This window comes from Maylandia zebra, linkage group LG3, assembly GCF_041146795.1.
Source record: "Maylandia zebra isolate NMK-2024a linkage group LG3, Mzebra_GT3a, whole genome shotgun sequence".
Lineage (NCBI taxonomy): Eukaryota > Metazoa > Chordata > Actinopteri > Cichliformes > Cichlidae > Maylandia > Maylandia zebra.
In genome coordinates, this window is record NC_135169.1 from 30,058,871 (window position 1) to 30,076,971 (window position 18,101).

The 18,101-nt window shown below is 42.1% G+C and overlaps 1 protein-coding gene across 1 annotated transcript; it reads right to left on the bottom strand.

Moving 5' to 3' along the window:
* Positions 1 to 4,444: 4,444 nt before the first annotated feature.
* Positions 4,445 to 15,481, bottom strand: LOC101473159 (protein mono-ADP-ribosyltransferase PARP14). Its single transcript, XM_076881672.1, has 7 exons — positions 15,316 to 15,481; positions 14,475 to 14,608; positions 13,168 to 14,307; positions 12,843 to 13,079; positions 12,523 to 12,744; positions 12,095 to 12,158; positions 4,445 to 6,094 (listed from the first exon to the last, which is right to left on the bottom strand). The coding sequence occupies exons 3-7, from the start codon at positions 14,182 to 14,184 to the stop codon at positions 5,040 to 5,042; spliced, it is 2,595 nt and encodes an 864-aa protein (XP_076737787.1). The 5' UTR covers positions 14,185 to 14,307; positions 14,475 to 14,608; positions 15,316 to 15,481; the 3' UTR covers positions 4,445 to 5,039.
* Between the last annotated feature and the right edge of the window lie 2,620 nt (positions 15,482 to 18,101).

Sequence of the window (18,101 nt, forward strand, 5' to 3'; positions counted from 1 at the left end):
AATGTAATTGTGAATAAGCAATCAAAAAAAGTGGGGAGTGCTGAGAAGCTACAGCTGGACAGAAGGAGAGTGAAACTGCTTCCTCACAAAGTTTTGTTGATTATTGTTTATAGATTTCTTTCCAGTGATATGAGGTCTAGCAGGTGTGTAGGGGAGACCGGGGATAGTTGTAACATTTTTGACATTTCTGTCTGTAAATTGAAGCTCTTTTAAGGTAGTGGATTCAAAATGTAATGCAAAGTATTTACATGTCTCTGCTATTAAATAGTGCAGCTATTTTCTCTGCAGCACAATTACCCATTGCATAGTATGGTCTCAAACACGAAGAGTGAAATGTTACAATTAACCCCATAGTCTGGGTTAGTTGTAACATATCCTGGGGTAAAATGTAACACAATGAAATAAGGGTACTGACAAAACATTAACATGTAATCTTTGTTTATTCAACACATGAATGCACTTACATCCATTTATGTAGCTCTGTGTGTGTGTGTGTGACAGAATGCAGAAATCTAGCTTTTGAACATATTCCAACCCCCCAAAAAAGACAAATTATGGAATTTTCTGCAACTGAATATTTCATTAATTTTGGTTGGTCTTCCTTGAGTTTGGCCTCATTGGCTCAGTGGGCATTATAACCTACAACTCTTGCACCAATTTTGAACATAACATTGAAGCTGAAAAAATGTAGTTGTTCACCAGCATCGCAATTCCATTACTTTTTATCATGGCTTACCTTGGTGTGGTTTGCAAAGTGCTTCAGAAAGATGAGGAAATCTGTTTCTTGCACCCATCCTGATTTATTTCCACTACCAGTACTTCCTACTGGTCCATCTCTGACACAGTGGTCTGCATAATGTATGTGTGGGAACACAAACAGTGAAGTAGTTGTGTTGCTAATGGCATTAACCGCATATACAAAAGCGACCAGTGAACCGCTCTCTGCTGATGTCGTTGCCCCAACTTGGTTAATATAAGTTAAAGTAATAGTGTGGTAAGTTGTAACATCTGCATTATTGTTACAACTAACCCAGACTGTTGCTGTTACAACTGACTGACTCCTATAGCCATGAACTAGCTAACATTACAGCCAACGGCTAAAACATTAGCACTAAAGACCTACACAGAATATATCCCCATAGACATACAAATAACATAATTCAAGTTTGATGAGTTTAACTGCAAAGCAGATAATGCTATTAGAAATTGAAATAAAGTAGAAAAACTTACTTTTTGGCATACAAATTACTTTTTTTCATGTTAAATTGTCTGTGTTTGACGAAATGTGCTGATTTTTCACATGTGATAGCAGAACTGAATTGGGCATGCACAGGATGAGTCACATCATTTGAAACTTAGCCCTGATTGGAGAAATTGGAAGTGTTACTCCCTACTCAAACTTATTTCAGAGGTATTTTGATCATTCTTTTGTTAGGAAGCAGAAGTTCTTCCAAGGTTTTCTGTAACTAATGGAGTCAGTGTAATGACATGACTACACATGCACACAGTGCACTGACAGTATGTGTAGGAAATCACAGTATTGTAGGGTGGCACAGTAAATATGCAAACTCGCATATAGAATAGAATAGAATAGAATAGAATAGCCTTTATTGTCATTGTACAGAGTACAACGAAATTGGAGTGCCACTCCCTTGGTGCAAGTTTCAATAATAAATATAAATGTAAAATATAAAAAGTACAAAAAAACCAATCGTAAGTACTCAAACAATAGTATGTACAATATATACAGGATAGCAGCATTAATATAATGACAGTATGAATAGCAGCATAATATAATGACAGTGACGGTATGGAATAGGTTCAATTGTTTTTGTGCTTATTTACTACGGTGATAGCTCTGGGAAAGAAGCTATCCCTGAATCTGTTTGTCCTGGTTTTATGTGACCTGTACCGTCGGCCTGACGGTAATAGTTCAAACAGTTGGTTGCTGGGGTGAGAGTGGTCCTTGATGATATTGCCAGCTCTGCTGAGGTACCGAGAGTTTGCAGTGACCTCCAGGCTGGGCAGAGAGCAGCCAGTGATCTTCTGGGCTGTGTTTTAGAACAACATGACAGTTTTAGAACAACAAAGCAATATTCTAAATGTTCATATACAACTATGGAGCACTGCACTACCATAGGCAGAGAAATACATTCAAATCCATATTTGTTTTATTCTGGAACAATCACTGCTAAGTAATAATGATTACTTAAAAAAATATATATATATCTTTTTTATAAACAGGAGTGTGTTCTTGTTCGGACCTTTCACTAGACTGGCATTGGTTAGCTTGTCTAGTCAATTGTAGTATGTGTAAACTATGATGTTTTCATTTGCAGTAGCAGACTTAAGTTCACCTAGCACTCACATATCAACACTTATAGTTGTCTCTGTCCCCGTTGCTTTATTGGGAAGGTTTCTAGGTTTTGGATAGGCAATGGACTCATTCAATCAGGGGTAGGGGAACTCCAGGCATCAAGGGCCGGTGTCCTGCAGGTTTTAGATGTGTCCTTGATCCAACACAGCTGATTTAAATGGATAAATTACCTCCTCAACATGTTTTTGATTTCTCTGGATGCCTGGTAAAAAACTGATCATTTGTTTCAGGTGTGTTGACCCAAGGTGACATCTAAAACCTGCATGACATCAGCCCTTTGGGCCTGGAGTCTCCCACCCCTGATTTACATGAACAAACTGGAGTCTATTAGATGCTCAAATGAAGCTTTCTGAAGCATTGAAGCTTGTGTTAAAAACGCTTCATACTAGCTTTTCAACACATTCCTCTCTGGTGACATCTGGTGGCCAAAATTATGAAGAACAGCTTGAATCTACAAATTAAATTGTAGTGCTTCATTATGACTGCCCATTCTACAGAGTTCACTGTTCTGTCTGATATTGGGCCTACACGTTTGTTGCTTTGAATATGTATGTTTTTTGGGTGAAATAATTATGTCTATTTGCTTAATAGATAAATTTGATCAATAAGCTTCCCTTATTTAAACATGTGCCATGGTGTGGTCTTTCTTTGCTTGTGACTTTTTGATGTTGGTAAATACAATAAATGAAAAACACATTAATATACATATAATAATGTACAACACATTATGGTACTTATACAATTAATCACTGGACAGCTGGACAGGTATGTTTGTAAATAATATTATTAAAAATAAAATAAACACAATCAAAACAAAGACAAACAACAAGAATAAAAAGCTGGCAAACCCACCCGATTGAGGAAAATCAACTCAAAATACTCCCACACAACAGAACCTCCCCTCTTCCTTGCTGGCTCAGTATCGCTCAATAGAATGATCAGTAGTTTGTTGTCACTCACTATCAAAGCACTCCACAAATCCCGCGAATGATCCACTTCCTTATAAACCATCGAATCAGCTACGTTCTAAATGTCACTGATCACATGACTCTGGCCAAACAAATCAAACCTTGACACAGTGCTTCTGAAGCAGTGTGGTTTTTGACACACGTGCTGGAGCGTCAGCTTTAAGTGGGCCATCATTAGATATAATTATTAGCTTTGAATTAGGTATTGTAAGCATATCTTAGAGCAACGATTAAACATAAATTTTATCATTACTCTGAGGGAGAGAGAGAGAGAGAGGCCATTATTCAGGCCATCTTAAACTTGACAATGTGACTTTGTAGTCTAAGTAAGAAAGTGTATGGAAGGTTTTGGGATGATTTTTGCAGCTGTTCCTCTCTTTGGAAACAGCAATTACACATTTATGTAGAAATGGGTTATCAGACGGTGCTTTGTTTTGTATGTAACATGAGATAACTTGAGATGCAGATAGAAATCCAGATGAGCCCCATGAACGCTCAGTCACAGCTCTCTCATACTGAAGGATATCACCCTGGGTTTAGTTCCCCCACCCCTGTTATAGAGGTTCATTTGATAGTTGGGGTTTTCTCTGTGCTATTGTCTGATCTTTACTTTTCAAAGGATTTTGAGGACACGGTTACTGTGATTTGGTACTATATAAATGAAACTAAAAATTGAATTGAAATATGGGCCATATGACCAAACAACTGCACATGCTGTTAATGATAAATTCAGGACAGTACTGGGGACACTTTTCTAGTAAAATGGAACTCTGAATATCTCATTTGTGACAGTGAACGTTATAAAGCTTCCATTGCTTGAGCCACAGCAATAATACTAAGGGTAAAGCTCTAACCTTTTTCCATGCCACACCTAGTGGGATGTTATTACACTTAAGTTATGACTAATATAGGTGTGTGCTTGACCTCACCTATATTTACATGAAATAACAAATAGCCTGTCTGGTGTGTACTTCCTCGAACTTACACAGTTTGCAAAGCACTATCATGCGAATTTGTGATAGAAATTAAACTTGATTGTAAACAAAAAAAGGCAAACCACACTTCATTTAAACATTTTATTCACCTTAAAGCTGTGGAAGGTTGCATTATGCTGCAACATGAGTGCTCAAGTAAAACCCCAGTTATAGTTAATAAACACCAACAGATTCTGGCCCTAAAGTAGCAAATGAGTTGCTTTAAAAAAAGGATGGGGTGTCAGAGTAACGTGAAAAAAGACAAGAGTTCAAGTCCGGCACTGGCAAAGTTACATCCTTCCAGTAACTGAAACACAATTGCTTTTTGCCAGGGAAAGATAGCCGTTGTCCTCCACTGATGGCACTATTGCTGTTTGTGAGCCCCTCCAAATATCTTTCCTCCAGATGAACCCTCTTACTGCTGGCAATGGTGTTGAATTAATCAGAGCCTTCACTTGCTTTACCCCACATTTCCCTTATTCCCAACTGTATGAAAAATTTTGACACAGTGGCCCAAGGCAAAGTAAGCGAAGAAAAAAGAAATAGGCGCCTAAATGACGGAAACCGCTGAATAAACCTTTAATAGTCCCAAAAACCTCCAAATAAAAACAAATTTATGTACTGCCTCCTAAATATGTGAACATTATATGTAATGTAACATTATCAAGAGGTAATTAAATAATCAAATGTTCACATAAATATCTGCTTATTAAGAAAATCTTACGAAAATTCAGTAAAAGCTTTTCTTTTTTCTTGGACAGCCTTATATGTTCTCTGTACAGCTTCTAAAGGTGACTCTGCATCCTTAGCGGCTTCATTTCCAGTGATGCCTCCCATTACACCTCCTGCTACTGCTGCTGCCAAACCTACTGTCCCAGCAGCTACTAGTGCTGTTTTTCCTACTGTTGCAGCAGCAGGCACACATGCTAACATTTCTGTGACACTCATCTTCACAGATTTCACAGCAAATTCACACAATGTTACTACACCAAATAAAGCACCGAGCAAAGCTCCTGTTGCAATCCCTGTCGTTTGGATCAGAAACCTCTTAAACACACTAGTTTTAGCCTGGTTTCTGATCTCTTCTGGGGTTTTATCTGGCATTGAGTGTCTAATGTGCTCTACCCGTTTCTGTATTGCCGTCTCCACATGTTGCAGCATTTTATTTGTGTAGTAACCTCCGTTTTTTTCCACCACCATTTTTTCTATTGTTTTCAGCAACTCCTCCAGCTGGAACTGGTTGCTCCTGTAGTTGTTTGGCTGGTTGTTGTTCCAGTGTTCGTTATCAAAGACGTAACACCGACCACCACACTTTGACACCAGATCACTCAGATTTTTGTTCTGACTGACAAAATCTTCAATTTTCATATTTTTCTTGAGCTGTTCACCGTGAGTGAAAACAACTACAGCATATTTTAGAGCTTCATCTGAGAAATACTGAACTATCTTAGTGACGACAGCCTGCTCGTGCTCTGTGAATTTACCCACTCGAAGCACAATGAGAAAAGCATGAGGCCCAGGAGCACACTCTGTCATACAGCTCATTATCTCAGGCTTCAGATCTTCCTCAGACCTTCCTGTGTCAAAGAAACCAGGGGTGTCAATCAGAGTGATGCTTCTTCCACTGACTGTTTTGGTTTCTGTTTGGCATTTCATTGTTCCAGAGTTTGGAGAGTCATAAGTGGCAAAGAGCTCCTCTCCAAGAATGTTGTTACCCAGGTGACTTTTCCCAGATCCAGTTTTTCCCAGCAGGATCAACCTCATCGTTGTTGAATCTAGAGGAGAACAATGACTCTGTTAAGTACATTTGTTTCTTACTTTTTTCTCCCTTCTTAAAAAGGTGTTTTGCTTATGGTTTGAAGTTTGAAACAGGATGCAATAGATACTGAACCGTTTTAGTCAGATACAGAATCAATATTAAATGATAAGATGAGAACACTGGTCCACTAAGGAAATTTGCTAGGTCAAGCCAGTGATTGGTAAGGTTAATGCAATCATTTACAAATTGGCTCTTTGATGATTTTTTTTCCAAATGCTCTATTAGATGTCACAATTTACTATTCATGTTTTAATGTAGTCCCTTTAAAAAAAAAAAAAAAAAAAAAAAAAAAAATATATATATATATATATATATATAGATATATATATATATATATTAGGGGTGCAACGATATTCGTATCGATATTGAACCGTTCGATACAGTGCTTTCGGTTCGGTACGCATATGTATCGAACAATACAACATTTGTAATTTATTTCATCAACTTTCCTTCTGACGATGCTGTCTGCGTTGAGCGCTCAGTGAATCTGCGTTCGACTACTCCGCCTAGGCTGCACTGTCGAGCGCAGATCCACTGAGCGCTCAACACAGACAGCATAGTCAGAAGGAAGAGCGCAGGGCAAGCTAGCAAGACAGAAGTTAAGCTCTCCTTGCAACATGGACCTCCCCCACCCTCATTCAGATCTGGCGTTTGGAATTATTTTGGTTTTCATGTGACGTATGACCCTGAAGGTAAGCGAGTCATGGACTAAAGTAAAACAGTATGTTGGATGTGCCATGCAATGCTCAATTACATGGGTGGGAACTAGTGTGTTAGCGCAGTTAGCTCGTTAACGTGTTGGCCGTCCAGCCCCATGCACGGGGCGATCGGTGGTAGCTCGTTAACGGAGATTTGCCGTGTTGTGGCGTTAAGGTCATTTCAACGAGATTAACCTGAAAGCACTAGTGGGAACACAACGAATATGACTGCACATTTATGCCGACATCATCCTAGTGCAAAGACAAAAACAACAAGCATGCTACTAACTTTAGCCGAGTCATTTAGACAGCTGTTAGCACATGATTCTCCTTAATTATGCTGCTGAGAATATAGCCCAGAAGAAGCGGATAGTATAGCTTTTATTTTGGAAAGAGACATTTCTCTGTAATAAACTCTCTTTTAGAAAACAGGAAATACTTTGTATCAATAGGTAACTTCACATCTGAGCAGACAAGTATCACATGTGGAGTTCCCCAAAGTTCCATCTTGGGACCCCTTCTGTTTAACATCTACATGCTCCCACTGGCACAGATTATAAACAACAACAAAATAAACTACCACAGCTATGCAGATGACACACAAATATATATCACAATGTCACCAGGAGACCGAGGCCCTGTACAGGCTCTTGGTAAATGCATTGAGGAAATCAATGACTGGTTGTGCCACAATTTTCTCCAGCTAAACAAAAACAAAACTGAGGTAATAGTCTTTGGCGCCAAAGAAAAACGATTACAGGTCACCAGAGAACTTCAATCTATACATCTAAAAACCACAAACCAGGCGAGAAATTTGGGTGTAGTGATGGATGCAGACCTAAACTTAGAAAAACACATTAAGACAATAACAAAGTCAGCTTACTATCACCTCAAGAATATATCAAGGATAAAAGATCTGATGTCTCAACAGGACCTGGAAAAACTAGTCCATGCATTCATCTTTAGTAGGCTTGATTACTGTAACAGCATCTTTACAGGTCCATCCATCCATCCATCCATCTTCATCCGCTTATCCGAGGTCGGGTCGCGGGGGTAGCAGCCTAAGCAAAGAGGTCCAGACCTCCCTCTCCCCAGCCACCTCCTCCAGCTTGTCCGGGGGAATACCAAGGCGTTCCCAGGCCAGCCGAGAGATATAATCTCTCCAGCGTGTCCTGGGTCTGCCCCGGGGCCTCCTCCCGGTGGGACATGCCTGGAACACCTCGCCCAGGAGGCGCCCAGGGGGCATCCTTGCCAGATGCCCGAACCACCTCAGCTGGCTCCTTTCGATGTGGAGCAGCAGCTGCTCTACTCTAAGCCCCTCCCGGATGGCCGAACTTCTCACCCTATCTCTAAGGGAGAGGCCAGCCACCCTTCGGAGGAAGCTCATTTCCGCCGCTTGTATCCGCGATCTCGTTCTTTCGGTCACTACCCACAGCTCGTGGCCATAGGTGAGGGTAGGGACGTAGATCGACCGGTAAATTGAGAGCTTCGCTTTTACACTCAGCTCCCTCTTCACCACGACTGACCGGTGCAGCGTCCGCATTACTGCAGCCGCAGCCCCAATCCGTCTGTCGATCTCCAGCTCCCTTCTCCCATCACTCGCGAACAAGACCCCGAGATACTTGAACTCCTCCACTTCGGGCAGGAACTCATCCCCGACCCGGAGTGGGCACTCCACCCTTTTCCGGCTGAGAACCATGGCCTCAGATTTGGAGGTGCTGATCCTCATTCCCGCTGCGTTACACTCGGCTGCGAACCGCTCCAGTGCGAGCTGGAGGCCCTCACCCGATGAAGCCAACAGAACCACATCATCCGCAAAAATCAGAGATGAGATTCTGAGGCCACCAAAGCGAAAGCCCTCCGCCACTTGGCTGCGCCTAGAAATCCTGTCCATAAAAATTATGAACAGAACCGGAGACAAAGGGCAGCCTTGGCGGAGCCCATCACCCACCGGGAACGAGTCCGACTTATTGCCGGCAATGCGAACCAAGCTCTTGCAACGGTTGTATAGGGATTGAATGGCCCGTAGCAATGGGCCAGACACCCCATACTCGCGCAACACCTCCCACAGGACGCCCCGAGGGACACGGTCGAATGCCTTCTCCAGGTCCACAAAACACATGTAGACTGGTTGGGCAAACTCCCATGCACCCTCAAGTATCCTCGAGAGGACAAAGAGCTGGTCCAGTGTTCCGCGACCAGGACGAAAACCGCATTGTTCCTCCTGTATCCGAGGTTCGACTAGCGGACGAACCCTCCTCTCCAGCACCCTGGCATAGACTTTCCCGGGGAGGCTGAGGAGTGTGATCCCCCTGTAGTTGGAACACACCCTCCGGTCCCCCTTCTTGAAGATGGGGACCACCACCCCGGTCTGCCAGTCCACAGGTACTGCCCCTGATCTCCACGCAACATTGCAGAGACGTGTCAACCAAGACAGCCCTACAACGTCCAGAGCCTTCAGGAACTCGGGGCGGACCTCATCGACACCAGGGGCTCTGCCACCAAGGAGTTGTTTAACTGCCTCAGTGACCTCGCCCCCGGAAATCGGTGGGTCACACCCCTCATCCCCAGACTCTGCTTCCTCCCCGGAAGACGTGTCAGTGGGATTAAGGAGGTCCTCGAAGTATTCCTTCCACCGCCCGACAATTTTCTCAGTCGACGTCAACAGCGCTCCGCCAGCACTATACACAGTGCAGGTAGAGCACCGCTTTCCCCTCCTGAGACGCCTGACGGTTTGCCAGAATCTCTTCGAGGCAGTCCGAAAGTCTTTTTCCATGGCCTCTCCGAACTCCTCCCACACCCGAGTTTTTGCTTCAGCCACTGCCCGAGCCGCATTCCGCTTGGCCTGTCGATACCTGTCGGCTGCCTCCGGAGTCCCACAGGCTAACCAAGCCCGATAGGCCTCCTTCTTCAGCCTGGTGGCTCCCTTCACCTCTGGTGTCCACCATTTGGTTCGGGGATTACCACCACGGCAGGCACCAACCACCTTGCGGCCGCAGCTCAATGCAGCAGCTTCGGCAATGGAGACGCTGAACATGGTCCATTCGGACTCAATGTCCCCAGTCTCCCTCGGAATGCTGTTGAAGCTCTGCCGGAGGTGTGCGTTGAAGATCTCGCGGACTGGGGCCTCTGCTAGACGTTCCCAGCACACCCTCACTACGCGTTTAGGTGCACCAGGTCTGTCCAGCGTCCTCCCCCGCCACCTGATCCAACTCACCACCAGGTGGTGATCAGTTGACAGCTCAGCCCCTCTCTTTACCCGAGTGTCCAGAACATATGGTCGCAGGTCTGGTGATACGATTACAAAATCGATCATCGACCTACGGCCTAGAGCATCCTGGTGCCACGTGCACTTATGGACACTCTTATGTTCGAACAGGGTGTTCGTTATGGCCAAACTGTGATTAGCACAGAAGTCCAATAACAAAGCACCGCTCGGGTTCAGATCAGGGAGGCCGTTCCTCCCAATCACGCCTTCACATCTTTACAGGTCTACCTAAAAAATCAGTCAGACAACTACAGCTCATTCAGAACTCTGCTGCTCGAGTCCTCACTAAGACCAAAAAAGTGGACCACATCAGTCCAGCTCTGAGGTCTTTACACTGGCTGCCTGGCCGTCAGAGGATAGACTTTAAAGTTCTGATGCTGGCCTATAAAGCTCTGAATGGTTTAGGACCAAAATACATCAATGACCTCCTGACCCAGTATGAACCATCCAGATCCCTCAGGTCATCTGGATCCAGTCTTTTATCAGTTCCCAGAGTCAGAACCAGACATGGAGAAGCTGCATTCAGCTTTTATGCTCCTTATATCTGGAACAAACTCCCAGAAAGCCTCAGATCAGCTGAAACACTCAGTTTATTTAAATTCAGGTTGAAGACTCACCTGTTCTCAGCTGCATTTGAATAAAGCACCAAATCCACACTTTTAGCTTAAATTTCAAAACTTACATTTAACTACTGATTTTATCTACTGTTCTGATTTTATCTGTTTTGATTTTATATACTGTTGTTTGTTTGTTTGTTAATTAGTTAGTTAGTTTATTTGCTTGTTTTAATCAATTTTAAATCATGTTTTTTATTTGTTCTTGTTTCTAATGTCTCTGTAAAGCACTTTGAATCACCTTGTTGTTGAATTGTGCTATACAAATAAACTTGCCTTGCCTTTTCCAAAGATGAGTGATTCCTCAATCAGATACAGGGCTTGCAATATCGCTAGCCCGACGTCCTGGGGCTACCAAAATCTATCTCTTCCCTGCCCGTCGGGCTATTGTAGGAAGGAAAAATATATGTCAATGCTTTTACATTCTTTCAGAAATGTAGCTGGGTAATTATGTCATTGGCATCGGTGAGCCACTGTCAATATGTGACATATTGAAATCGCGTTTGAATTTGCGCTTGTTTTTTTGCTTTCACTTTGCAATCGTGCGAACTGTGTATAGAGAGCGACAGCACTGATCTGTGAGTGATGATAATTTGCGCACCAATTCCTCTGACATCGTCTTATTAATCGTTAGCTTACTATGCAAACATGACAAGTGAAATCTCCCGCAGCAAGCTTAAACATGTGAGAGGTTGATCGCGCAGAGAATCGCTGAGCTTATGTGAGTGCGTGTGTAAAAGCAGCAGGATATATATTTTAGTTCTGCTGAGCCAAATAAGACAGGTCAGGGTGAAGAAGTGACAGCCAAAGAAAAGCTTACCACAAAACGGAAAAGTTATGACAAATCAGACTATAAGGCAAAAAGAAAGTGCAGCTTTATGGTTTCATGGACAAAATAATTTCTGTGGCTGCAATATGACGAGCTAAATAACCAGGGCTGCACATAAGTGGTCCGCAGGTGCGCATTCGCTGTCAAAATAAAAAACACGCACAAGGGTTAGGGTTAAATTTAAAAACTGTACTTTTGAGTTAAAATATATATTTATAATTTTAATAAATGACAAATTAAAAAGGCATGAACATTTTTTTTGTATTGAAAAAATATCGAACCATGATACCAAAGTATCGAACCGAACCGAACCGTGAATTTTGTTTATCGTTGCACCCCTAATGTATATATATATATATATATATATATATATATATATATATATATATATGTGTATGTATATATATATATATGTGTATGTATATATATATATATACATACACATATATATATATATATATATATATATATATATATATATATATATATATATATATATATATAAGCACTGTCGGGATTATTATCTGTGGATATTTTCTACACCAACCTTGATCTTGGTCTTTATGGTGAACACCTTCAGTGAATTTGTTTTTTTGGACTGAGCCAAATGTCTGCAAAGACAACAAATTATTACATTAGTAAGAGTTCCTTTATATATTCATTAGATGCAGAGGAAACAAAACGTGATTGGTGAATTATTGATACACATTATGTTAGCAAGTAGGAGCATAAATTAAGTTTTGTAAAGCCCAGTTGCCGTTCGAAAAAAATAAATGCTACACCAAAATTTGGTGTCAGAAAAGAATGATATTGGCAAACAAGATGACTTTTAATACTGTCACATATATATCCCATTGTACCACATGAATTTCTGTTGTGGTGTTTTACAATTTCATTTTTTCTAAGCACAACAAAATCAATATCAGACTTTAGTGTTGGTGGTAATTTTTAAAGAAAAAAGTGCTTTGTCATTACCTGATCTGACTCGTCATCGGGGTGAATGACAATGTGGATCAGGAGTGGTGTGATGCCCACTCGTTCCTCTTCAAATACATGAACTTCCTTCTTTAAAGCCCTCACCACCTCACTGACAGGAAACTGCAGTGCCATCCCAGCACCGAGGACGGGAAGAGCGACAGATCTGAATCCTTTCTTCTCACAAGAAGATAGGATTGTGTTGATGCCCATTCGAAGAACCTATAACACATAAGAATACTGGATTAAGACAAATGGCTTCATTAAAAAATGTCCCCACAAACAGACAGAATAATAAAATCCCTCCTTTACTATCTCACCTGGACTGCAACTCCGTCTGGGTCACCATCCCAGGGAACAAGATTGAGGAAGAAGACTGCATTAGACTGAAGTCCAGGTAAGCCCTCCAGCAGTACTGAGTCACCAGGCATTGTTTCATCTTCCTCTTCCTTTCTAAACCTTGTGGTCAGCTGTGGTCCAGCTACTTCAAACAAAGCATTTCCAACACGGGTAGAGAGAGGATCATGGCCAACCATAGGAGACACCAAAGCATCCACCTAGGAGAAGAGCAGGAGATTTGGTGGGCTTAGAAAATGTGTTTTATTGCAAGGTGTTGTTTATTTTAATTACAGCAACATTTCTCACCTGTTGGCTCTCGATCGATCCCTGAATAACCTCCATGTGGACTCTGCCTCCAGGAGCTCTGGCAGTGGCTCCTCTTGCTGTATCTTCATCAGGTGTATCTATCCCTTGGAGAAGCCTGTCACATGCTTCCTGCATGGCCCTCACCACCTCCTCTCTGTTATCAATCAGGATGATTTTCCTCAAACTTCGACCTCCCACACTGCCAAAGTCCTTCACAGCAGCAACAGTTGCCTCAGTGCACACAGTGAGAGTAACCCCAGACACACCTGAGCTGATACAAGGAATGGCTATGGACTGAAACTCCATTATTTCTGAAAACTTTAAAGCACAATGCACAGTTTTCTCCAGTAACATCTTATCTCTGTTACTTGCTTTTCCACCTACAGGCCCAACTGCATGAAGCAGTTTCTTGCACTTTAAGTTACCCCCTGTGGTCACTACTGTTTCTCCTATGGGAATTTTCCCCAAACACTTCACTAATTCATCACTCTCTCTCTGTATTTCAGGACCACCAGCTCGACTCAGTGCAGCAGCAACACCTGCAGAGTGCTCCAAGTCCTGATTGGCTGCATTTACCAGAGCATCAGCGTGTTGCTTGGTGATGTCACCCTGACACACAAACACCTGGAGCCCATCACAAAGGCTGTAGCTAGCAATGGTTGTGCTTTCCTCTCTTAAACTCAGAGATGCCATATCGTCACGTAAACTTGAAGGTTGCTCAATGTCTAACAACCTGGCATGAACCAGAGACAGTTCTCCAACAACAACAGCCATCCCAGACTCATCTGTGTACACCTTCACCTCACCTGCAGTCTGACAAGAGCTGCTGGACTGAACCAAAGCTTCAACTTTGTCAGGGTTTACCTCATAATGGCAAAAGTAGCCACCAAAGAGAGCGTCTACCTCAGCTTTCCAATCACTAACTTCATCTGCAGCACCAGGTTGAGCTCGCCTCCTGACTAAAACTCTCCCCTCCTCACAGTAAAGATCAGCAGAGCAGGCTAAACAGGCAAGCATGTTCTCAAGTTCTTGCTGAGCATGTGGACATTCTTTCAGGTAACGAAGGAGATAATTATCAACGTGTAGTTCATACTCTTCATCGCTTGGTGGAAGAGACGAGGCGGGAATGTTCTCAGGAGTCTGTGATTGGGAATAAATGCAAATGAGAGGAGGTATCAATCTGTAGCAAAGCTGATACATCATAATAATACTGAAGTAAGAGGTTACGTGAATGTTTTTATCATATGGACAATGTTAATTCCATATGAAGCCATAAAACTTTGATTAAACTTATTTGTGAAATTTACCTCTGCTGGAGTGGAAGTAGGGGTGATGAAATGAGAGGTGTCGTCACTTTCCAGACTTTCTCGGACTGTGATCACCAAACGATGATCTCCAAGCTCCAAAACATGCTCTGATCTCTGAAGGACTCGCTGTTGATCTGTAAACAGATATCTCGAGTTACAGACTGAATTTTTTATGTGACCCATTTTCCTTTTAAGTTTCTTTTTGCCTTCTTTTTATTCTTTCTCCTGATATCCAATAAATGCCTATAACAAACTAAAATTTAATTGTAAAAGTACATACCAAATGCAGGAAAAACAATATTTTCCTGACTCTACATAAATTATAGTCGCTTGCTGAGCTGATTGGAAAGTCCACTTCTGCTTTAAGGTCTTTAAGGTCTGTGCAGCTGACTTTACTTCCTCTTCTACTAAACATTCAAACAGCAAATGAAATTAAAACTGTATTTGTATTTGTTTACACTGCAGTAATCTGGTCATCCCATCTATGCAATGGCCTATTCACAGACAAAAGTTCAAAAGTGGTGGTGGTACATTGTACGCTGCTTCTGTAATGTAATGTATAGCTTGAACTTGACATTATGACAACAACTGACCACCAAATGTTTTGTAGCATTAGCAATTTTCACTTTCGAGACAAACTGTCAATTCACAATTCCTCTATATGTATATGTAATACATACATATACACACACATATATATATATATATATATATATATATATATATATATATATATATATATATATATATATATGTATGTATGTGTGTATATATATGTATATATATATATATATATATATATATTTCCCCAACAGCTGACACCTATGTATGATAAACCTACCCTTTTTATTTTTGAAAGCCACACTGTAGACATTTTTGTCCACTCTCGTCACTGGTCCGCACTCTCCTCCACCTGATCTGCGTCGAATGCTGAAATATTTTTGTAATCTTGTTAGATGTTCTTCTTTAAGACAGTGACACTCTAAGAAAACCGAGTGCTGGTAAAGATCACCCATCATCCCGCTATAACTCAACTATACACAAGCAGCAATTTGTAAGAGCTCAGCAGGGGCGGATCTAGAGAGGTGGCATAGGGTGGCATGTGCCACCCCTAGTGCCACCCTAGTTTTTAATATAACATTGTTTATCAAAATGAGATTGCATTAACACTTTGAGCCTAGCTACAGTTAGCACTGAAAATAAATTCCAAAACTGAATATATTGCATAGTGTTACCCTGAAGCGCCTTGAGGCGACTTTTGTTGTGATTTGGTTCTATATAAATAAAATTGAATTGAATTGAATACCCCCCTCCACCACTAACAAATGGTTCAGCCCATAGTGTGGACCAGCTTTATTTCCTGTTTTCAGTAGCAACCAATGCCTATGATTGTCCCAGAGCACATTTGAATCAACACAATGGACATTATACACACACACACACAAATATGTATATACGTATATATGTATGAGAGAGAGAGAGAGAGAGAGAGAGAGAGAGAGAGAGAGATGTTGTGTTGAGCTCTTGAATAAAACTCCCGCTCAAGCGATAACGTGGAGCAACAACAATCTTTCTTTAATACAGCTTACTCTTGTGCTGTTTTACATGCCACACACTTCCCGTTGAGTGGGTAAGTACTGCCACCTAGTGGCGTATGATGTACATCAATATAGATTACACCACATCCCCCTTACTGAAGTTAGGCTGGTACATTCTTTTGCTCTTCAAACAAAACATAACTGCGTAATATTTTTTTTCAATACAGACATACCCCAGCATTTCAGGAAACAAACTCTTACACTCTTAACACAAGTTAAACCTTCTTGTCCTTTTAAACATGCTATTCTCAAAAACAAAACTTAGCATTTCGAAATACAACTTTTCCCTTTCCAAACAATTAGCTTCACAGATCAAGTCTTTTTGGTTTAATCACTTCCCTACCAGACCGGGTTCTAACCACACCTGGTGTATGGGGTGCGCTTGGCTCAGAAACGGTCTCTATAGGGGTGGACAGGATCTGTTTTACTTCGGTTTGAGTCTCTGTGGGATCGGCACAAGATGACTGCGGTTCCTTCTGAGGGCCCGGTGGCGCCTGTGTCCGGCAGCCTTGCCTCTGTCAGTGCGCCCCAGGGCAGCTGTGGCTACAATGTAGCTTGCTATCACCAGTGTGTGAATGTGTGTGTGAATGGGTGAATGACTGAATGTAGTGTAAAGCGCTTTGGGGTCCTATGGACTAGAAAAGCGCTATACAAATGCAGGCCATTTACCATTTACCATTGTCCCTTGGGGTCCACTGATGATGTACGATCGTGGAGTTGGGTGGACTGATGTCACTGTGCCTTGTGCTTTTGCATCCGTGATCCAGACTGGTTGCCCTGGCAACAATTTATCCAATACTCTTGTTCTATGTCTTTTGTTAAAACATTCAGTTTGTCTCAGCCTTTTCTCTCTCTCAGAACGACAAATCTGCTGAAAATCAGGCAAACATGGCTCTAAGGTTTCAGGAAGCATTGGTAAAGTAGTACGAAGCCTGCGCCCCATGAGAAGTTGAGCCGGGCTGTAGCCATTCGCCAGTGCTGTTGTTCTGTATGCCAGCAATGGCTTGTATGGATCGCTGGCTTTCTTGAGGAGATTTTTGATGGTCTGGACACCCCTCTCCGCCTCGCCGTTGCTCTGCGGGTACCTGGGACTAGAGCAGGGCGATATGGCCAAAAACGTTTATCACGATATATATTTGAAAATTTGCGATAACGATATAACTGACGATATAATTGATGCGAGACAAAATACAACTCCACAACATTACTAGCGCAAAAAGACAACCTTCCATTTATTTTCACTTAATCAAGAAGCTGGTTTTTATGTACATTAAAGCTTTATAAAAATTTAACAGTGCAAATGCAAATTCCTTGCTGAAAGTTTAACCAAAAGGCATTTCCAGTAGAAATGGGCTGACATATCCTGAGCATAACCATGTATAATATCCACTGAAGTTAAAAAGAGGTGCTTTGTACGGAGCCCCCCAGGGGACATGGGAGAAAAAAAAATTAGGGAGGAAAAAAAAAAAAAAATTAGGGAGGAAAAAAAAAAATTAAGACGGACTTTTGCGAGATCTCGCAATAAGTATTGCGAGCGCTCGCAAAAGTATTGCGAGCGCTCGCAAAAGTATTGCGAGATCTCGCAATAAGTATTGCGAGCGCTCGCAAAAGTATTGCGAGATCTCGCAATAAGTATTGCGAGCGCTCGCAAAAGTTTTAGCCGCATTCTTCGGAGGCCGCCAGCTCGAAGCCGACCGGGAGGTCGAGGCACGATGTGCCGGGAAAGCGGTGTTCCTCCCGGCTGTAGTAGGTCTTGACCGCCCGTTAGCTTCGAGCTAGTGGCCGCCAGCTCGAAGCCGACCGGGAGGTCGAGGCACGATGTGCCGGGAAAGCGGTGTTCCTCCCGGCTGTAGTAGGTCTCGACCTCCCGTTAGCTTCGAGCTAGTGGGTGTCAGATCTCCAAAAACGTCGGAGCTCTTTTGCAAATATGTGATGTCTTGTAAACCGAGCAGGTATCTGACGTTTACACAACTACATTCACGCCTCAAAATATCTTAAAAGTGTATTTTGTGACCCAGAAAGAGTAATA